This window comes from Cnephaeus nilssonii (assembly GCF_951640355.1).
Source record: "Cnephaeus nilssonii genome assembly, chromosome: 18".
NCBI classification, from domain to species: domain Eukaryota; kingdom Metazoa; phylum Chordata; class Mammalia; order Chiroptera; family Vespertilionidae; genus Cnephaeus; species Cnephaeus nilssonii.
Genome location: NC_137089.1, coordinates 18,971,662 through 18,992,709, shown reverse-complemented (window position 1 = coordinate 18,992,709; position 21,048 = coordinate 18,971,662). Strand labels below are relative to the sequence as shown.

Sequence of the window (21,048 nt, the reverse complement as noted above, 5' to 3'; positions counted from 1 at the left end):
TTACATGCATACTAGTATATGCATAGCGCATGGACACAGACAATAATGTGGTGAAGGCCTGGGAGGGGCAGGTGTGGGGGTCAGGGGGGGCAATGGAGGAAAAAGGGGGGCCATCTGTAATATTTTCTACAATAAAGATAAATTTTTGAAAAGAAAAGAAAAAAGTCCTATCAGAAAAAAAACATTGCATTAAAATATTAATTATATCAATTACTGAGGTTTTTGCCACTCCCTTAAATTTTGTTCTCTCTTCACTCTGCTCTGGATCCTACAAACCCCTGAACCAGCCGAATGCTCTACACTATCTGTGACCCCAGCAGCATTTGAATGTAGTGAGCACAGATATTCTCTTTCCCAACAATTCCCCACCTACTACTATAACCTACTACAGTTATGCCAGTTTAAGACAGAGGGTAAGAAGAATACTTTTGTCTACAATCCAGATCTCTTTCGCAGGCCATTCCTAGGAAATACACCTGTAACCAAAATATGTAGGTGGGCTGCCCTAGTATGCACATTTTCAAAACTCTTTCTAGGTTATTCTGATTCACCATTGCTCTTTACCTCCCGCATCAGAACCATTGAGCTAGATCATATAGTTACTCCCAGTGTTACTCAAAGTGTGGTCCACAGACCAACAGCCACAGACAGCATCACATGGATGTTTATAAGAAATGCATGCACTCAGGTCCCATCCTAGAGCAACTAAAACAGCCATTTGGGGAAGAAGCCAGGGATCTAGGTTTTAACAAGGTCTCTGGGAGATTCAGATGTGTGCTAATGTTTGAGAAATGCTGATGACGTAAATAATCATCCATCCTCTAATGGGTTTGCGACAACCAGTAGAGGACCACCTACAACCTGGATAGCTAAGATGACCTCCAGAAACAAGTATAGGGCTGGCCTGATTCCTCTTGAGTAGAGAGATAGGAGGGTCCGGCAGGGGTGATGTCATGTCAGCCACAGTATCGCAGGGACAAAGACTTGGCCAAGCAGATGATTTCTTGGGTAGCAAGGAAAGAGAAAGCCTGATACTGAGAGCAAATTACATGATTAGGAATGCCAAGTGTGGGAAGCAGAAGTACTAAATCTTTTTAGAGTTCAAGGTAAGGTCTAAGGCCAGACCTCCTCACCCCCTCACTCCCCCAAAAAAGTCCTGACTAGGATTCTAAGACCATACGTAGAGGAGCCTGTGAAGTCTCATGCTCATTTTTATTGATGCGTGAGTGTGATGGCCTGGCTAAAGGCATGAGGGCAGAGGAAGAAGGGTGAGACTGAAATGGGCATGAAAGTGTGTGCAGTGTTTTAAGCTCCCCAACTACACTGCCCCGGCCATGACTTACTGTCCTTTTTCAAAACAGATGCCACTGGCCTATTCCCAAAGGAGGCATTTCTCTGTAGTCTTAGTACTAAAAAGATATAAAATGATATAAAAAGATACAAAAGCCACAAGTCGAACATCTTAAAATTTAAGCTATTGTGAGGGAAAAAAAAATCTCAACCCAAATGTAAGGTTTATTCTAATTTGTGCAGCTCTTTACACAGAAGGAGCATTTATTAGCTATTAGCTGATTGGGGTTTACAAATGACAAGCCCAACGAATGAAATCACAGTTATTTTGAAAATATAATTTTGCAAAGAGTATTAAGGTGATTGAAATAGGCAGGACCATCATGAACAGGCACGTCTGGGATGGTGGAGTCAGAAGTTTGGACTCCCCAGAGTTGAAAGAACAAGTTAAGGGGGAGGGGAGAATGGTCCGAGTTGGAGCAGAAGGAGGGCTCCTTGCTAGGAAACCTGCCTGGTCGGCATCAGTGGCTGTCTCATCACCAGCTCCGACTTCTACGGCCAAAGCAGAATCATCAATCACTCCCCCACCCTCCAAAACCCTTGTCATTTTACACAGCGGGGCTTTACATACCCTATGGCCTTCAGTCAGAAGAGCTTCACTCGCCCCTCCTAGCAAAAGGAAGCTGTACTTTACGTTGAGACTGTTCTCAGATTACCTTGCCTCTGAAGCTTTCACTGGTCTCTCAGTCCATTGTCCCCACTACTCACAAACGACGTCTCCTTCACAATCTAAACCCTCTCCCAACATACGTGGGTTTTTTATTGTTGTTGTTTTTAATGTTGTTGTTTTTTCAATTGATTTTAGCAAGAGAGTGAGAGAGACAGAGAGAGAAACATTGATGTGAGAGTGAAACATCGACTGGTTGCCTCCTGCACTCCCACTACAGGGGATGGAGTCTGCACCCAGGCATGTGCCCTGGTCGGGAATCGGGAATCGAACCAGCAACTTCTTGGTGCATGGGGTGATGCCCAACCAACTGAGCCACACTGGCCAAGGCAACATACATTTTTTTAAATCTCCCTGTAGCTGTTTATAAGTTTACTTCTCCCAATAGACCATGACCTATTTGAAAATAAAAACAAAATTCTATATAATAGGCCCTTGGTACGTAGTAAAAGCTTAACAATTATGTGCTAAAAAACAATAAATAAATAGAGACACAAAATAGAGACTCAGAATGATGACCTTGCATAGAATTGTTGGGGAATGTAAAACAAGAAGACTTGGGGCAGAACTGGCATTGCCAGAGGAGAAGGCATTAGGTATGATCTCTCCCCTGACCTTTACGCCTTAAGTATAAGCTTGAAGTACGGTCTTTTGAGGAGGCCTGGAAGCTGACTCTCATCCCAGGGAGAATGGCAGGGAAAGATGTGCTTTCTGAATTGTGACTTCAAGAGGCATTTTGGGTTGAAGGTGATAGGGTTGGGGTGGGGTAGGGAGGCCGTGCATTCATCTTAGAATTTTTTTTTTATCCTGAAATGGAGAGGTCTAGTCAAGAAATGGGGTATTCAGAGCAATCCCTGTCCTCTAGATAAGAGAGAGGTAAAGGGTGCATCCATTGTCCAGTCTGCTAAACCAGTTGTGGGAACAAACTAGGATATGGGCTGAAATTCTACTCGGGGTAAAAGAATTTGCACGTGGCTGGTACTCTCCGTCGCCTCTCTCAGGAACAGAGGGCGAGACTCAAATGGCTACAGTGTGATAACTGAGTGAAGCTGGCACGTGTGACAGATCAGACGTAGTGTGAAGTGAGGAAAATAGGAGGCACTTCCTGTATCAAGGACCCCCACAAACTGCTACCCACAACCACTGCTCAGCTTCCGATGATAATTTCTATGCAGGAATATGGGCCCATGGTTGCCAGATCTCTCTTATTTTGATGAGAGGCAGAAATCCAAATAGAGAATACAATTTCTCAATTTCAAAAGGTAGACAATGATCAACTTATTTTAAATTACACTTGAGCTTACATTGTACAGGCCAAACAATACACATCTGAAAGCTGAATCTGGATTGTGAGTTATTAGTTCGTAACTACAGACGATGTGAAAGGAGAAAGAGATACTCAAAGGGCCCTTATTTGCTCATTCAGAGGGTGGAATTTACTCAACATGATCCAGAGCTTCCCCTTCATCTTGTTACCTGGCCCTGAACATGGCTTTGATTCCCCCATGGTCTTGTCTGCTCAAAAATATATCCTTCTATTAACATCTTCTAGAAGGAAGATCATCTAAACGTCTTAAAAACAGAGTATCAGCCCATTCAATGTACAGGGAATTCAGTTAAGCGCTGTTTTTCTTACTCAGTTAATAAAATAAAAGTGGACAAGCATTAACATTTGGTGTATTCAGTTGGAGCCTGGAGAAGGGAGATATCTTACCTGAGCTTCCATAAAAAAGTATAAAGATTTGCCCACAGGCTACTTTAGAGAAATAAAAATCCAAGTGAAGTGCACTTTTCTTAAGATAAAAAAAAAGATGGGTCTATAAAGTTTCATTTCAGACATGTGGCACGGAGGGGCACTGGCCTAGATTTCCACTGGACAAGTTTTCACCTACAAATCCATTGACAGAAAACATGGCTGGGTGGTACATGGGGCTGGCGGTCCAGAGGGTGGGTGAAGACGGGAGATGCACCCAGAGCAATTAGAGAAATTCTCAGAGCAATTAGAGAACTCTTACTAAGTGACGCAGAGGCAGAATTGGAAAACAAACTTAGTTGCTCAAACGCAGGTTTAAATGGATGTTCTCAGCTCAAACAGTTTTTTAACACAGCAATATTTATAAGCCCCAGAAGATTGAAGCTGAAATGGTTTTAAATAAATTTTAACTCCTTTTCCATTCACAGAGTAGGAGAGGAGGGAGACGATTTTACTGGTTCACAGGAGAAACACTCTAAGGGTTTCTGTAGTAGAGAAAGAAGTTGATTTCAGCTCAGATATTTCAAGCTTCAAGGGATGGTGTCTGGGCTAAGAAAGGTGTGCTATTCCCAAAGTCCTACCAAACAGGAAGTGTCAAGATATTTCAGGGCTGCTCGGGTCCTGAAGGGCCCATAGAACTCAGACCATAAGCAACTATAAAGACTGCCTGCCTCTGGACCCCTTGCTTGTGATCAGCCTTCCAGATTGAGGAGTGTAACATCAGCATAGTTCAAAGTAAATCCTTCAAGGGGAGAAGATTAAGAATCAGTGAGGACTGATTGGCATCTGTGAGTGTGTGTGTGTGTGTGTGTGTGTGTGTGTGTGTGTGTGTGAGAGAGAGAGAGAGAGAGAGAGAGAGAGAGAGAGAGAGAGAGAGTTCTCATTAGGGGGCGATCTGTGATTTGCCAGCCTCGCTGCTCCTGCTGCTGCTGCCTGGCTGCGGCTACATGGTCCGTCAGCACTTGAACAGGGCTGCGAGGGCTCAGAGGAACTGCAGTTCTGAAGACTGGGCACTGCTAAGTGGGCTCCCAGTCCAACAAAGTGGATGAGAATTCCTGCAGGTTTGGAAACTTGGACTTCTTACTGCTTCACCCACCCAGAGAGGCAGGCAGCAGCGCTACAGGAGACAAGGTAAGAGATTGCTCTTTACTGGGTGGGTAGGGCAGGGGGCTCAAAGGAGATGGAGACTCAAAGCCTTGCTTTTATCCTAGCGAAGGGATCTCACCCGCTGAGAGCTAAGGAGGCAGATGCTGATTTCCTACCGGGCTTGATCATTGAGCCCCTTGGCTCCCTCCACCCCATCTCTCCCCCCTCGTACCTTTTTTTTAATTTATACTTTCCCCAAGCATCTGAGAGGTTTCTTGGTACCTGTTTTTTAGTTAGCAGATAATGTTTAGTTTTTCCCTCTGAGCACTCTTTCAAAACAGAGAGCTTTTTCTGTGTCTCATTTCTTAAGCATTTTTTCTCCATGAAACTGGTCCCTCTTTCTATAAGCTGCTCAAAAACAGTTTCTCCATCCTACACTAGAGCTGCACTAAGAGGAGTTTCCAGAAGTACGCAGGAGCCCCATTCTTGCAGCAAAAGGGGAGGTGAAAGGAGAGGTGAGGGTTACTGGGCAATGACTGGATTTGAATGAGGCTGTGAATGAATGTGGACTATTCCTCTTCACAGGGGAAGGGAAGCACTGTGATAAAGGCAGGACGCTGGAAAGAGAATGTTTTGAGAAGTGTTTCAGAGAAACTTCAAGCCACTGAAGATGGAGAACGAGACAGTGAGCGAACTAAACCAGACACAGCTCCAGCCACGAGCAGTGGTGGCCCTAGAATACCAAGTGGTCACCATCTTACTTGTGCTCATCATTTGTGGGCTGGGCATTGTGGGCAACAGCATGGTAGTCCTCGTGGTCATGAGAACCAAGCACATGAGGACCCCCACAAACTGCTACTTGGTGAGTCTGGCAGTGGCCGATCTCATGGTCCTGGTGGCCGCGGGCCTACCCAACATCACAGACAGTATCTATGGTTCCTGGGTCTACGGCTATATTGGCTGCCTCTGCATTACTTACCTCCAGTATTTGGGCATCAATGCTTCATCTTGTTCAATCACAGCCTTCACCATTGAGAGGTACATAGCGATCTGTCACCCCATCAAAGCCCAGTTTCTCTGCACATTTTCCAGAGCCAAAAAGATCATCATCTTTGTCTGGGCTTTCACATCCATTTACTGTATGCTCTGGTTCTTCTTGCTGGATCTCAATATTAACACCTACAAAGATGCTATTGTGGTGTCCTGTGGCTACAAGATCTCCAGAAATTACTACTCACCTATTTACCTAATGGACTTTGCTGTCTTTTATTGTGTGCCCATGATCCTGGCCACCGTCCTCTATGGATTTATAGCTAGGATCCTCTTTTTAAATCCCATTCCTTCAGATCCTAAAGAAAACTCTAAGACGTGTAAAAATGGCTCAACTCATCAGAACAAGAATCTGAATTCGAAGACCTCTAATAGGTGTTTCAACAGCACAATATCTTCAAGAAAACAGGTAAGCAAATCTGGACATCCAGGTCCACAGAGGAAATGTAAGCTAGAGTGCCTTGTGAGATGGGATCAACTTTGCCCTCCTTAGCTGATGCCTAAACCAAAATACAATCATGTAAACATTTCACACTGTAAGCTTCTGCTTTACATATTAAATCCATCTCTAAAGCAACTGAAGATCTAAAAATAGATGGGGAGATGTTGCTAGCACATCAGCAGGTACCGGTTTAGGTGTTATTAAAGTATAAGGAACTATAAACAGAAGCCCTAGAAATCCATCTTTAAAATGTTCGTGCCTCTCTGGGAAATGGTATCAAAATATTTATACCCTTTTGGGCTTCTGTAGGGAGCAGCTGGATGTCTTTTAAGAATTCTATTGCACTGCAAAGATTTGATAAGATAGCTTGAGAAAAGATGAGAAAAAGCAATAATGAAACTTTTCTTACCCTTCTATCGTTGCTCACGACTGAGACACAGGACTGAGAGGGGTTCCTGGACTTGCCTTAGTCTCAGTGGGAAAGATTCTATCACCCTCTCCTCTAGGCCCCCACAAAGTGTGTCAGCCTGCAGAAGCTGAGAATGTACTTTGCTCAGGCAATGCACTGATAAAAAGGCTAACACCAAGCTCTCTCTCTCTCTCTCTCTCTCTCTCTCTCTCTCTCTCTCTCACACACACACACAATTGCATTTTTTAAAATGTATGTTTTTCCTACTAAAGCATAACTAAAAAGCCCTTTATGCTTTCAGATCATCTGAATCCCCAGGTGGCTACAGCTGGATAGTAGTTTTATTAGTGAACGAAGTACAACTTTAGTTATAGTAGATATGGTTTCTAAGAAAATATTGGAAAAATACATTTATATCAGATACATATTTATCTATATTTACACAATTGTTTTAAGTTACTTATGAACTTGGCTTTAAGTTCCTTTCTTTCTTTGCTAAACAGAATAAACACATGGTAAACATTTTTGCTCACAGCTGGAAAAGAAAACTTGAAGTCAACAACACTGGCTCTTTCAAATAGGGTGTGTGTGTGTGTGTGTGTGTGTGTGTGTGTGTGTGTGTGTGATGTAATTCTTCCTGTGTACATAGATAGAAACTTAGTATGCCTTGAAAATACTCATATGGATCATTTATGTTAACTCTAGATTAACTGATATATGAAGAGTTATAATTGGAAATGTGGGCACAAGTGCAACAAGCTACTAATACATGTCTGTGTTTTAGGTATACATGAAATTAATAATGAACTGTAACTGAAAAAAATATTTACAGCATTTTAAATGATTCTGTGGTACTTGATTTATATAACTTTAATTATTGAAGATACTTAGATGATAGGAAGAGAAGACCTGAACAACTATTGCCAACTCTTAGATTCCTATTGCTTTGGGTCTAGCAGTACTACCTAATACAAGGCATATTTGGCCATCTAGTACCCAAAACTTGATTAAGGGAAATTCAGAGAGAACCGCTGACCATCTGCCAAGACAAACATTAAAAAATACAATAAGATAGTAAAGCATATGTACATCTCAATTAGAGACCAAACATGGGCTAATGTCTGCAGCAAAGAAGGTTAGTGAGTAAATTTATTCATTAGACTCCAATTGATATTCTTGTTATAAGATCTGAAATATTGCTTGTCTGGTCTAATATTTCCTTCCTTTCAATTACAGTCATTAGTACTGAACAGCATTAATAATGTGCTTTAAATTGTTAATTCTGTTACATATGCACACTCTTATTTCAAAGCTGTTACAGATAGGCTGTCTTTACAGAGGCTGTGTGGCAGAAGAAAAAGGCAAAATTTTGGCTCCAAACAATCCTGAGCTTAAATGCCAGGGTTCTAATCAAGTTGTGTGATCTTGGAGAAGCAGAACTCTCTGAGACTCAGTTTTCTCATTTATAAAATGAGGGCAAACAGCAACATCCAGGGTTGTCTATCTTATGAAAGACACCTAAAATGGCATGGTAATTAACATCTGGGTGTTAATTAACCTCCTTCATAATTTTCTAGCATGCTGACAGCTATTAAGAAAAATACAGCCCATCAGAGAAAGACAAATATCATGTAATATTTGTCTTTTTCTGACTGGCTGTATTTTTCTTAATAGCTGTCACTTACATGTGGAATCTAAAGAACAAAATAAGCTGACAAATAAAATAGGACCAGAGGCATGGATAAATGAACAGACTGACAGTTCTCAGAGGGGATGAGGTGGGGAGGACAGGAAGAGATCAACCAAAGAATGAATATGCATATATAAACAGTCCATGGACACAGACAATAATGTGGTGAAAGCCTGGGGTGGGGGTGAGGTGGAAGCAGGGTGGAGGGGGGCAAAAGGGGGAAATACAGAGGAAATCTGTAATAGAGTCAACAATTAAAAAAAAGAAAATACAGATTTATTCTTAAAAACATACATTTGCCATTTAAACAGATTATTTGTTAAACAAATGTGTATATCATACAGTAACTTCTTTAAGGAAACTTTAAATAATTAGGGCGTTTGGAAATGTATTCAGAGCATTTCGGGTTGTCACAATAACATCACCGTCAGCTAGCATCTGGAGCCAGGGATGCCAAATGTGCTGGAACGTGCAAGACAATCCTGCGCAAGGAAGTGCCTTGTTACAAATGCCAATAACATGCTCAGAAAGAAATATGGGATGACATATGAATCAATAGAATCGTATTTAAGTACTGTGTCCTGTCATTTAGCCCTAATCATAGATGGGATGGGAGTTCAGAGAAAAGAAAGGAAATTATGAAGCAAGAGACATCAGAGAAGACTTCACAGAAGAGGTGGCATTTGAGAAGGCTCTAGAAATGGGGATAGCCCTAACCGGTTTGACTCAGTGGATAGAGCGTCGGCCTGCAGACTCAAGGGTCCCAGGTTCGGTTCCAGTCAAGGGCATGTACCTTGGTTGCGGGCACATCCCCAGTAGGGAGTGTGCAGGAGGCAGTTGATGGATGTTTCTCTCTCATCGATGTTTCTAACTCTCGATCCCTCTCCCTTCCTCTCTGTAAACTATCAATAAAATATATTTTTTTAAAAAAAGAAATGGGGATAATTTGGAAAGTGAAAGTCAGGAGGGACAGCACTCCACACAGAAAGGATGTGGCTGGGATGAGAAGGGTATGGGTTCGAAGAGGCGATAAGGAGGAGCACATAGGGAGGGGTTTTTACAGGATGGAATGACTTTGTTGACCAAAATGAATGATGCATTAGAGTAGTAAAGCGTAAGATGGGATCAATAGGTGTGAGAGAGAGGGGGGCGGGGGCGGGGGCTTTGGAGGATTTCAACTATCAGGCAGAGAAGGGAGACTGAACTTAGTGCAGGGGCAACAAAATGAGAGTGGTGAGCAGGAGCAGCCGGAGGAAAGTGGTGTTGAGGATGATGACTGGGACAGCTGTGGAGGAGGCAGGTTTGGAGGGCGAGAGATGGTGGCAGAAAGACCACTCTGAAAGCTGGTGGCAGTGATCCAGGCGTGAGGCTGTCAGACCCTCTATCAGAAAAATGTAAAGGAAGGTATGAACTGGGGAGATGTTTCGAAGAAAGAAAGGGTGAGATGTGTACATATTAGATGCAAGCGATGCAGAGAGGACCATTCAACGTGGACCAGTGTTCTGAGTCTGGAACAATGGTGGTGCCCTGGATAAATGGGAACGAGAGCCTTGAAGTTTTGTCCACAGTCAATGAACCTTTATCTAGCCTTTTCCTCTTCTGAAGTAATTATTTTCTTAAATCTTTGAAAGTTCAAACCTCCACCTTCTATTACCCATGGACTTCTATTTTAATATTTCCTCTGCATTTTTTTTTCTTTCAGGCAAGTTTAATTCCTGTTTTAATAAATATTATGTCCAGGCCAGGTCTTTTTAACCAAGTTATTACAGTCAAATATGCTTAGCCTAAAAGAACTACAGTTAAAAGGGAAATAAAAGAGCACTTGTAGGTAAGAGACAAATATAAGTTTTTTTTGTTTGTTTTCAACTTATATCCTCTATGCATGAAACCCAGGCCAGATTCTTTCTTGCTCCTATTACTCAGAGATTTAATTACATTTTAGGAAACTAAATAAATATTTGGTAAATTCAATGAAGTAAATTATTCAAACTAATGGCTTGGAATTGCATAGACAAGAGAATTCCCTGATTGAATAAATCTTTTGCTTATAATTAGTTGTTTTGATATTGAGGAGACACAGTTTAAATGATCAGTTTGTCACATTTCAGCTGTATCTGCACAATGGGAAAATATTCTCCCAGTTCAGTCCATTCAGGTGTTCGGCATTGTGTAGATAAAATAGCTCTATTATTGACTGTACATTTCAAAGGAATTGATTGGAACTTTTGGCATTCTGGAGGCAACAAAAACATGGACTATCATATGGATAAACACAATCCATTCAAACATTTGCTTTCCACGGGATAGAGGGGTCTGCACAATACTTTAGTGATCACGCCACCAGCTTTAATTTCAGTTGAGTCACTGCAGCTTTCTTTTCTGTGAGCATAGCTGGTGGGGGAACTGTAACATAACCCAAATAGAAAGCTTTAACACTTTATGGCCAAATTTTCATTATGGGTTTTATGTGACTAAACAAGCCTATAAAATACCAAACAGTTTTTGTGTCCATAAATTTCTTAAATGCCTTCTACTTTATTAGAAGAATGTTGGTATCCAAGAAACAAAAGCAGTTTTTTTTAAAGCAATACATGCTTTTTGTTGCTGTTTCCATTGTTACCACAATGACAACATAAAAGCAATCAGGTGTCTTATGAAAAAACACAGAAAACTATGAATAAGAAAAAAATATCCTTTACCCCACCTCTTAAAACCACAATTTATTAGTATTCAATTATATTATTTTTCTGATATTTGCATTGCTCTTTTTATATTATTGTAGATATACATAGTATATGTAATTTTATACCCTGCTTTTACATAAAAGTGTTAAAATTATTATTCTCAAAGAGAATAGCACAGAAAAAAATGAGAAAGACCGTGAGTCCATTTCTCTCAACCTCAGTTTCCTTATCATTAAAATGGGAATAACAATTACTCATAGAGTCACTCTTTAAATTGAGTCAGATGCATCATACAAAACTCATGTTTGCTCTCCTCCCACCTGCTCCATCAGCTGTCTTCCCTCACTCCTGTCCTCAGTGACCTCCGACCCCTAGGCAGCCTCCTGGCTCTCTCATAAGCAATTTCCTACAATATGATGTGCTCATTGAAAATGAAGACACTCAAATAAAGAAGGGGCTTTAATGCATCTTCTCTCTTCTCCCCCTGCCTCCCTCCAACTCCCACCTCTATTGCTAGTTACTTTTTTAAAGAAGAAATCTTAAACAAAGAGGAGGAAGCGTAATGGTGGAATGTCAGGCAGTGGGACTGATATTTAGGAGGATAAAGTCCTTAAGTTGTACGGGTAGCTTAATCAATGATTCATCTTATAAGGCAGATTAATGATACTAAACTCTTCAGCATTAGGCCTAAATTAGCAGTGTCTGAAGTTCACTGGGACTGTTTTTATAGTGTTTTCACAGGCCCATCTTTCATTTATAATTGTTTTATTTGTTCCACTTGTCTGGGTTCAAGCACATCATTAATAGTAAAAAAGTGCAATTTTGTCACTTAGCAAACAATTATCTAAAGGTGCCATCTTATTTTTATTATTAAAAAAACAGCTTTACATTTTCTGGTTCATATTCTATATGAGTAAAGACCTTGTGCATATCCCATAAAATGAGTAAGTGACAATCCCCTGCAGTTAGACGCTTTGTATCCTATGATTAGATGAACACACATTGTTTGTTCCCAATGTTATACTTGCAACTTTGAGCCATAATTTCTATAGCAAAGAAAAATTAATTTTCCTAAATGCCTACAAAAAAGAAAAACCTACACTCCTTCAGAATGCTCAATTTGGTCACACACACACACACACACACACACACACACACACAAAGAGTAAAATCAGCTAACCTTGAAAATAGTGAGCTATTTTATACTTCTTAATGTATAATATAATGTAGCCTCTTGTGAATGCTTTATACTGCAAATAGATATCCCAAGTTCAAAACAGATAATTTTGGGGCTGTATCTATATGCTCAGTCTCCTTCACTAATTTATTTAATGACTTGGGGCAAGGGTGAAAGGTATAAAGCTAGGTCTTGGGGTCAACATTAAGTAAAATTTTGCAGTAGGTCATTTTATATCACTATCATCCTCAATGTAATTAAACAGGCCCCCAAAGCACTCAGCACTGGGAGAGGTGCAGATGCTATAGGGACACATAAAGGCTAACTTTACCTTCAAGGAGCCCCCTGTGGGCCACGCACACAAATACTCCTGAGTGGACCATTCATTATGTTCTACAACAGAGGACACACATCAGTGAGGGGCGAAGAAAAAAGGGGGGAATGGAGGGAGGTTTATGGAGTTCATGACATTCAGCAAGGCCTGTACAGGTGGGCAGAATGTCTCAAAGCAGCAATAGGGAGGAAGGGAGGAAAGGAAGAGACAGTTGAACACAAAAGGGCATTGTCTAGTGAGGGAAGTCCCAACCAGGTTCTAGTCCTGCTACATTTACCTTCTGTCTCTCCTCCCTGCCCTTTGGCATTCCACCTACTTCCATCATCCCCATCCTTACAACTACCACCTGCCAGTCTCCATAGACAGCGCTCACAGAGACATCTCCTGACCTGTACTTAATTGTTCGGTGGACCTCATGCAAATACATCAAATCTAATATGTCTAAAACTAAACCCATTATTTTCCCTGATAAACCTCTACCTCTGTGTTTCTTTCCTATTTTAGGTGCCCAAGCCAGAAACACAGGAAGTCCCTCTAAGAGCCTTTCTGTCCCACTCACCTGCAAATCTCAGCAGTAGCCAAGTCCTGGAGCTTCTAACTCCTAACTTTCACCTCTGACCTCCTCCATCACACTGACATTGTCCCAGTTTACCATTTGTCACCTGCATTCATCCAATACACACCTCACCAACCTCTCTGACTTCCATTCTGCACCCTGCCGCCCCCCCATCATTCTGCACATTGCTCACTCACAGATCTAACACAGAGATGTGTTATCAAAGTGATCTTTATAGCTCCCTGAGGCCTACAATTTAAACTCCTCAGCATAAAAAATAAGATCCTAGATCCTTCCTATATTCTCAGCTTCATCTCTTCTAGCTCTCCTAACTTACAGTTTATGCTCCAGTGACACCAGATTATTTGTAGTTCTCTGAACTTGCTCTGTTCTCTCAGCTGGAATGCCCTTCATCTGGCAAACTCCCAGTTATCTTTCAAATCTAAGATCAAATGATGCCTCCCATGCACACCCCATCAAGCTTTCCCTGAATTTCTCAGGCAGATTTCTATATCTAAATGCATTGCTCTAACTATGTATGCTAGGAGTTCTACCTATGCTTTTACAGCACTTTGCATCTACTTATGGTTTAGTAATTCTTATGTATCATAATTGTTAGCTTGTCGGTCCTTCCACTGACACTAACATCCTTAGGAGTAAGGCCTTGCATCCCCAGTGCCCCCAGCACTGAGTTTGGCAGTGTTATCAACAAGAGGAAAAAAAAAATCCCAGAATTAAAGAAGCATGTACTATCTGAGGAATAGTAATGAGATTAGCCAGATGTGGGCCATAGATTCATGTTAGGGAGACATGGAAAACACATTTGGAGGACATGTAGGATGGGGCCGGATTAATGAGGCCAGAAAACCAAGCACAGGATCACCACCACCTGCCTTCCCAGGTCCCTCATCCTGCTATTGAGCAACACCAGGGTCACACTCCATAGACAGCATGTACCTTAGCCTTGGAGTTTCCATTCCAATGGGCCCTCAGTGATCTCTGTCCATCCATTTACAGGGCCATAATGAGTTCCCTCTTTTCATGCCTTAAATGTTTATTTCAAAACTTCCTATTCTCCTCGAATCATTATACCTGGAATATTTTCCCTCTGAAATCCTCCCACATCCAACCTCTTCTTTCTACTGCCATTTCCTCAATTCCAGCCTCATTTCCTCTCTGCACTATAGATGAGAACTCTGGTCTCTCTGCTTCGCCAAACCATTGCAAAGGCTTCCTAACCAATCTCCCTGCCTCTTAATTCCCCTCTTCTCAATCATCCCCCAGAATGCTCCTAGGGTCACTAAATACAAACTTGATAGCATCACTACACCACCTGAAATCCTCCAATATTCCTACTTCTTATAGGTTTAAACCCAACGACATTATCATGGCACACTGGGGCATATTTATGTTCAGTTTTCTGCCTACTTTCCCAAACTCATCTTCTTCCTTCCCCTACATGCCATTTGACAAGTGGTTTCCTAAACTGGCCGTACTCTACCATACCTCCAGCCAGTGTGCACATCCCTAGCCACAAGCATTCTGCAGGCCTCACTTACCTCTTACTTCTAATCCACCCTCTTGTAGATCACCTCTCAGAGCAGGCTTTCCGGACCTCCACTGGCAGGGTTTGGTGTTTTCCCTCCCCTTTGTAGCATTTTGTTCTTGCGTCTGTTCAGGACACCATGTTGCTGTAGTAATTTGTCCAAATGTCTCTCTCACCAGATTGGCTGAAACATCATCCCATTCATATTTGTGTCCACAGTGTCATGGTGCCCAGGGACATATCAATAAATGACAAAACTAGTAATGACTGGATATAAAGGATGAGAGAGAGGACAAAGTCAAATATGACTCTAAAGATTTATTTTTTTAAGGAGACTGAAAATGGAATTGTTAAAAGCAATGTTGAGGGAGAGATGTTAAAATCTTCAGATTAAGATGGGGATGTGGAAAATTTAAATTGTAAGTAAATGGTCAAGATCAGATATGTGAATTTGGAAATCATTAGGATAATGGGGGAAAAGGTGTGACCAAGGTTGAATTTTAAAAGAGATAAGAACAGACTGACAAATACTGAGTTCTGGACCACGCTTTACCTTTAGGGAGCTAGAAGAGGAATTGGGTCTTTGCTAGAGATAAAAGACCTATTTTCCTCTTTTGGAACATAGCCAGAGGACTAGAGACAATATTTTATTGGATTCTCTCAGTTGGGAAAGAAAGTAAAGAAAGAAGAATGATCCAAGGAGAGAGAAAAGGTTCAGTTAAAAGAGTAAGTGGATTGAATATATTCCTTGATGAACACCATTCAACAAATACATTTTGAGTTAAATTTAAACAGTGAATTACTCTACAAATATAAAACATGCACAATGGTAAAAATGTTTATATGCAAGTCATTCAAATCTATTTTCTTTTCAAAGTCAAAGAAAAGAATAAGTGGATTTATCTAAAACTGAAAAGTCATGGCCTGGACACCAGAGTCAAACACAGCTCTTCAGAGATTCGTGACAGGCACAGGGGAAGAACTTGAATAAGCTAAAAGTTAAATTAGCTCAGAAAATTAAATAGGGCTGAACACATGTGCATATGAAATAGGATGAATAATGTAAAAACACCTGACAGCCATATTTAGTTGAAATAAAAATAGGTAACATCCTTTTGGAGGAGAAACTGCTACAACCTTTCATAAGCAGCACTGCTGACTTTTGGCTCTATCCCTTGGATAGATCGCCTGAACCTAATTATATAGTTGCGGCAAGTAAGTAAGACATCCTATGCCTCTCCATTCTGTGCCTTTGTTGTTTGAGTTTTATGGGGATTTATGATTATGGAATAGCTCCGCATATTTTCTGAAGGCAGCAGTTCGTAGCTTAGAAAATAAGGAAGTGATTCAGAGAGATGTGGCACCATCGTGAGAGGGAGAGAGGGCAGAAGCAGGATAAATGCAGAGCACGCCGGGACACTCATTTTAAAGATCATTGGTAAAGTCAAGTGATTCAAACCGCCACCAATAAGCAGACGGACTCCCTGCCATGCTCCCCCCGGGACAGGGGTTCGCTTTTTGTGACTGATTCTACTTGGCACACATTTAAAAGATTATGCATTCAGAAAATTTGGGTTGGGGAGGGTGGGAGAAAAGCATGCATGGAGATATTTTCTGCTCTACCAGGAAAGATAGCAATAGGCTCAGATTCAGGGTGAATTTACAAGAGAACTGTTTAACAGAAATTATCAAATGCGAGGATGGCCCTCCAGGCATGTCTTTATGAATCAATTAGACTGCTCCGTGAATACGTTAACATCAATCAAGTCAAAACTTGTGTATAAACCAACTGCAGGGTACAGACGCGGTGTGATCCTACAACTAAGGATGGTCTTGTTAAATTATTTCAATCCCTTCCAAGGTGTTGTTATAGGAAATAGGGGAATCAAGGGCAGATTTTCACCTACTCACTAATGACTGTATTGAGAACCTACTGTATATAAATAAGGCACTGTGTTAGGCATTAGAATTGAATACAGAGTATCTACTCATAAAAACATCACAGTCTAATAGGAAAAACAGGGGAGTAAATGGATAATTAAAGCCATAAAAAAATAAGTGTTACTGTAGGGAAAAGCATGGATTAGTGTTACCTGACCTAGATGGCTTGGGAAGAGGCTTTTTGGAAAAGGAAATGCTTAAGCTGGGCCTTACAAATGAACAGTAGTTTTGTAGGTGAAAATGGGAAGGGAGACATTATGGGAACTATAGAGGTGAAGGTCAGGGGTCCCAAAAGTACACAATCAGTCCAGAGAACTCCAAGGAGCTCGTTAAGGCTGGGCAACAAAAGATGAGCCTAATGCAGCAAGGAAATATGGAATTTATATAAAATATTGAGGGATATGGATGGAAAATTACACGACAAATCATATTATAATGAGATGTATGCTTGAGGAAGGTCACTGTCTTCAATTTAGGCAAGGAATAGACCAGAATCAAGGATGTTAATTAGAAGAGTGCTATAACCATATGGGCAAGACAATGATTCTGGTAAGGCCTAATATGATACCAGTAAGAATATAAAGAAATAGATACATTGGGAATAGAATCAATAGACTTGGTGTGAGTAGATGTGAGGAAGAGGGAAGAGAAAGGAGTCAAAGGTAACTCACTTGAACCATTGAAAAAGAGAGTGACTGACGGTGGAGAGCCTGTATTCCAGAATCTCACTCCCTGGGGTCAGAGCCACTGACTAAGTGATGTGAGCAAGTTAATTTGACTCAGTTTGCACATCTGTTAAAAGGATGCTAGTAACAGCACCTACCTCTAAAGGTAGTTGTTATTATATTATAATTTAGTGTAAAAGTCCATATAAAGTGCTATGCATGGTGTCTGGAACATAGAAATAGTAAATGGTAGCTACTATTATTATTAATTGTATAGGGCCGTGGTCAGCAAACTGGCTCGCAAGCCACATGTGGCTCTTTGGCCCCTTGAGTGTGGTTCTTCCACAAAATGCCACGGCCTGGGCAAGTCTATTTTGAAGAAATGGCATTAGAAGAAGTTTAAGTTTAAAAAATTTGGCTCTCAAAAGAAATTTCAATCGTTGTACTGTTGATATTTGGCTCTGTTGACTAATGAGTTTGCCGACCATTGGTATAGGGTAACTTGCCTAAATGAGGAACAATTAATGGAGGCACATATTTCAGAACAGTGAGCATATTTCATTCAGTTTTGCCCATGTTGTATTTAAAGTGTCTATAGACTGCAAGGGTTCAGTTAGAAATATAGAATTAGAGCTCAGAAGAATCATCTGGCCTAGAGATGTAGATTTGGGAGCAAACAATATACACATGGTTTATTGAAGACCCTGGAGTAGATATGATTACTGGGGGAAATTTGGTGGAATAGAAAAGAAACTTTGGAGTAGCTAAAATTCTGGGGAGAATAGGATGGAGAGCCTGTAAATAAATGGAAGGAATTTCCAGAGAGAAAAACCAGAAGAAAGTAGAGTCACAAAAGCCTAAGAGAGAAACTTAGGAGTGGTCAATAGAAAGAGGTAAAGACAAGAACTGGAAAAGTGCCTGAACAGGCATTGGTAACCTTTGTGAGTGTGGCTTCCAAAAAGTGTTGGGAGGAATAAATTAGATTTCATGGAGTTGATGAATGAATAGATGGAAAGCAGGGGACTGGTGGTCAGAGAATAAGAGTAGACAGCTGTTCTAACAAACTTGATTAAGGGAGGGAAGGAGGGAGGGAGGGAGAGGAAGGGAGAGAGAGAGAGAGAGAGAGAGAGAGAGAGAGAGAGAGAGAGAGCAGTAATGACAGAAATAAATAAGTCAGAGTATTTTAATTTGTTTTATTTTATTTTACTTCTTAAGAAGAAACCTGAGCCTGCTCAGGTGGAAAAAAGATACTAGAGTGGGAGGAATTATTTGTAGATACACAAGCAAGATTCAATTTTGATAGGGCATGATCCTGAGGAGGCCAGAAGGAATGCCATAAAGACTGTAGCGATTTACCTTGGAGAGAAGCAGGGTGTCTTTCTTTTCCTGTCAGCAGAGATTGTGTCTAGGTCACTGATCCATTTGCAGCACCGAGCACAGTGTCTGGCACCTAGAAGTATCCAATGAATGCCAAACAAATAAGTGGATAAACGAGTGGATTAAAGAAGGAATGAGTACGATGCCAGGAGAAGAGATAAAGACGATTACTGTTACAGATCAATTTTAGGTTATGGGGCAGGAAGTGATGAGTTCTCACAAGCTGGTTTCTGCTTTCTCAGTGAAATAGAATGGAAAGTCATCAACTGAGAATGAAGAGGCAATGGCAGAGGGAGGGGACTTGAAGAGAGACTTGGCAATTCATGCTGGGAAATGAGAGCAGTAGATGACAGGTAGAATGATAACAGGAATAAGTCCCATTCATATTTAGAAAAACTAACCTGGTACAGCAGTAAATTACAGGTGCTCTGAATTCTTTAGCGACATCTAAACACTTTGGAGTGGGCCTGTGAGACTCATTCCCAGTAAACATATCAAGAAAATGAGGAAAAATGCATCCCTTTGTTTAGAGTCTAAATTTTAGACCATCAGAGGCCCTGATTCTGATGCTCTTTACACTTGGTGTCCTATTTATTTATTTTTAAAATCTTTACTAAAAAGAATTACATATGTCCCTTTTCCCCCATTGACCCTTTCGAGCCCACCCCCTGGTGTCCTACTTAGATGAACATTTCATTGTCCTCAGTTTGTTTCCTTTACTGGGGTGGCAAGGGACATACCCACAACCAGTACAATTTCACATGTAGCACTTCGTTCCCTTCGCTGAGGCAACGATCTGTTGCTAAGGGCTGGACTGCATCGGAGGCGGTGCATCACCACAGGGCAGGGACTTCTACAGTCACAAAAAAGTTCCATCCGAGGCCCGGCCTCCAAGTGGATAGAAGCCAGGTGCTTCAATAAATCCCTTACTCAAAAACACGGAGAAACAAACAGCTCATGGCAATAGCTCTGTACTCACCACATTGAGCCACGTCTCTCCTGTATCAGCATCTTCAGCTGGCGTATCTGGTGTTCACAGCCTGTTTTGTTTTCCCTCAAACACTTGGCTCTTTCCAATTTATCTTTGAAGGATTCTGGAAACACACTCAAGAGCAATTAGCCTTGTGACAAAAGCAACCCACTCCATCTTGCACACGGTCCTTGACTTTGTTACTGACTTTAGCTCAAAGAAAGATGGTATCATAAGGTGCGAATAATAAACAGGGATCGACAGGATCAAGGATGCTTGACTCTTCCGGGTTTTGTGCCTCAGAAGACCCTAGAGGCACTAAAGGTAAAAGCCAGACAGGCCCCACAGAACAACACTCCCTTTATCAGTGCACCGCTCTTCACACTTCAGCATCATAAAGGAGGTTTGTTTATTCCTTAGGGGAGCTCTCCCAACTCAAGGAGACTGTGCACGCCACTTGAAATCCAATGCAGACCCAGAATTCCGAGAAGTAGAAAACTGCTGGTACTGATTGCGGCTTTTAAGCTAATGGATAACCATTTCTGTTTCTGGCTCCTCCCCAACTCCACCCATCTCCTCAGAATAATTAGTCAGGAGAGGTTATTAAATCCCATCAGGCCTATTGTCCCCATTCTAAACATGTTTTAAAATAGATAATTATCCATGCACATACTACAAGTAGAAAAGGCAGTCTTGAATATATTTTTTTTTAATCTCGAAGACTGCTGCACTGAAAGAAAACTCATGTTCCTATTACGCCCAGTTAGTCAAAAGACAGAAATTTCTGGCCCGTGACAGTATGAATTATCTTCTCTAATAATCTTTAATGGTCATTAAAAAGCTCTTGGTAGCACTGAAGGGAGGTTCATTAATTTTTACAAACTGATACTTAAGTGTAAGCCCACTTTCCGACAATGCTGCTATCTTTTAAAGAGTTATAAAGTAAAGCTATTATAATTAGAATGTTATTTATCTGGGAAGGTCACCTTTCTGCCTCAGCTAAACCAACCCAGTAAGATTCCAATATTAAAAATAGAAACAAGTTATTTAGAATATCAAGTATTCTTTCAACACACCAATGATTTATCATAAAGACAACGTAGAGTATGAGGATTAGCTAGAATGAAACTCACAAAGTCATTTCCCCACAAAGAGAAATGTCTGCTTAAGTAAGGCATCTTGGTGAACCGTTGCAGCAGGGCTATGGGAAAGGCTCTGTGCAGGAGCCTCTGAAATGAGTAGTGATTTCCTTGTGAGCTAACTAGCCAATATTTCAGCTCTATGCCATGTTTACAGTCATTGTAAAGATTTGAACATATTACATCTTACATTATAAATTTGTCAACTTTTA

The 21,048-nt window shown here is 41.0% G+C and overlaps 1 protein-coding gene across 1 annotated transcript in view; it reads left to right on the top strand.

Annotated features, from left to right (window-relative positions):
• Positions 1-5,492: 5,492 nt before the first annotated feature.
• TRHR (thyrotropin releasing hormone receptor) overlaps positions 5,493-21,048 on the top strand; it is a gene marked incomplete at its 3' end in the record, with an annotated part of 37,687 nt that continues 22,131 nt past the window's right edge. Inside the window, exon 1 of the mRNA XM_079796110.1 lies at positions 5,493-6,315. Coding sequence (XP_079652236.1) covers positions 5,527-6,315 — 789 coding nt within the window. The 5' untranslated portion in view covers positions 5,493-5,526. The remainder of the gene's footprint in view (positions 6,316-21,048) is intronic.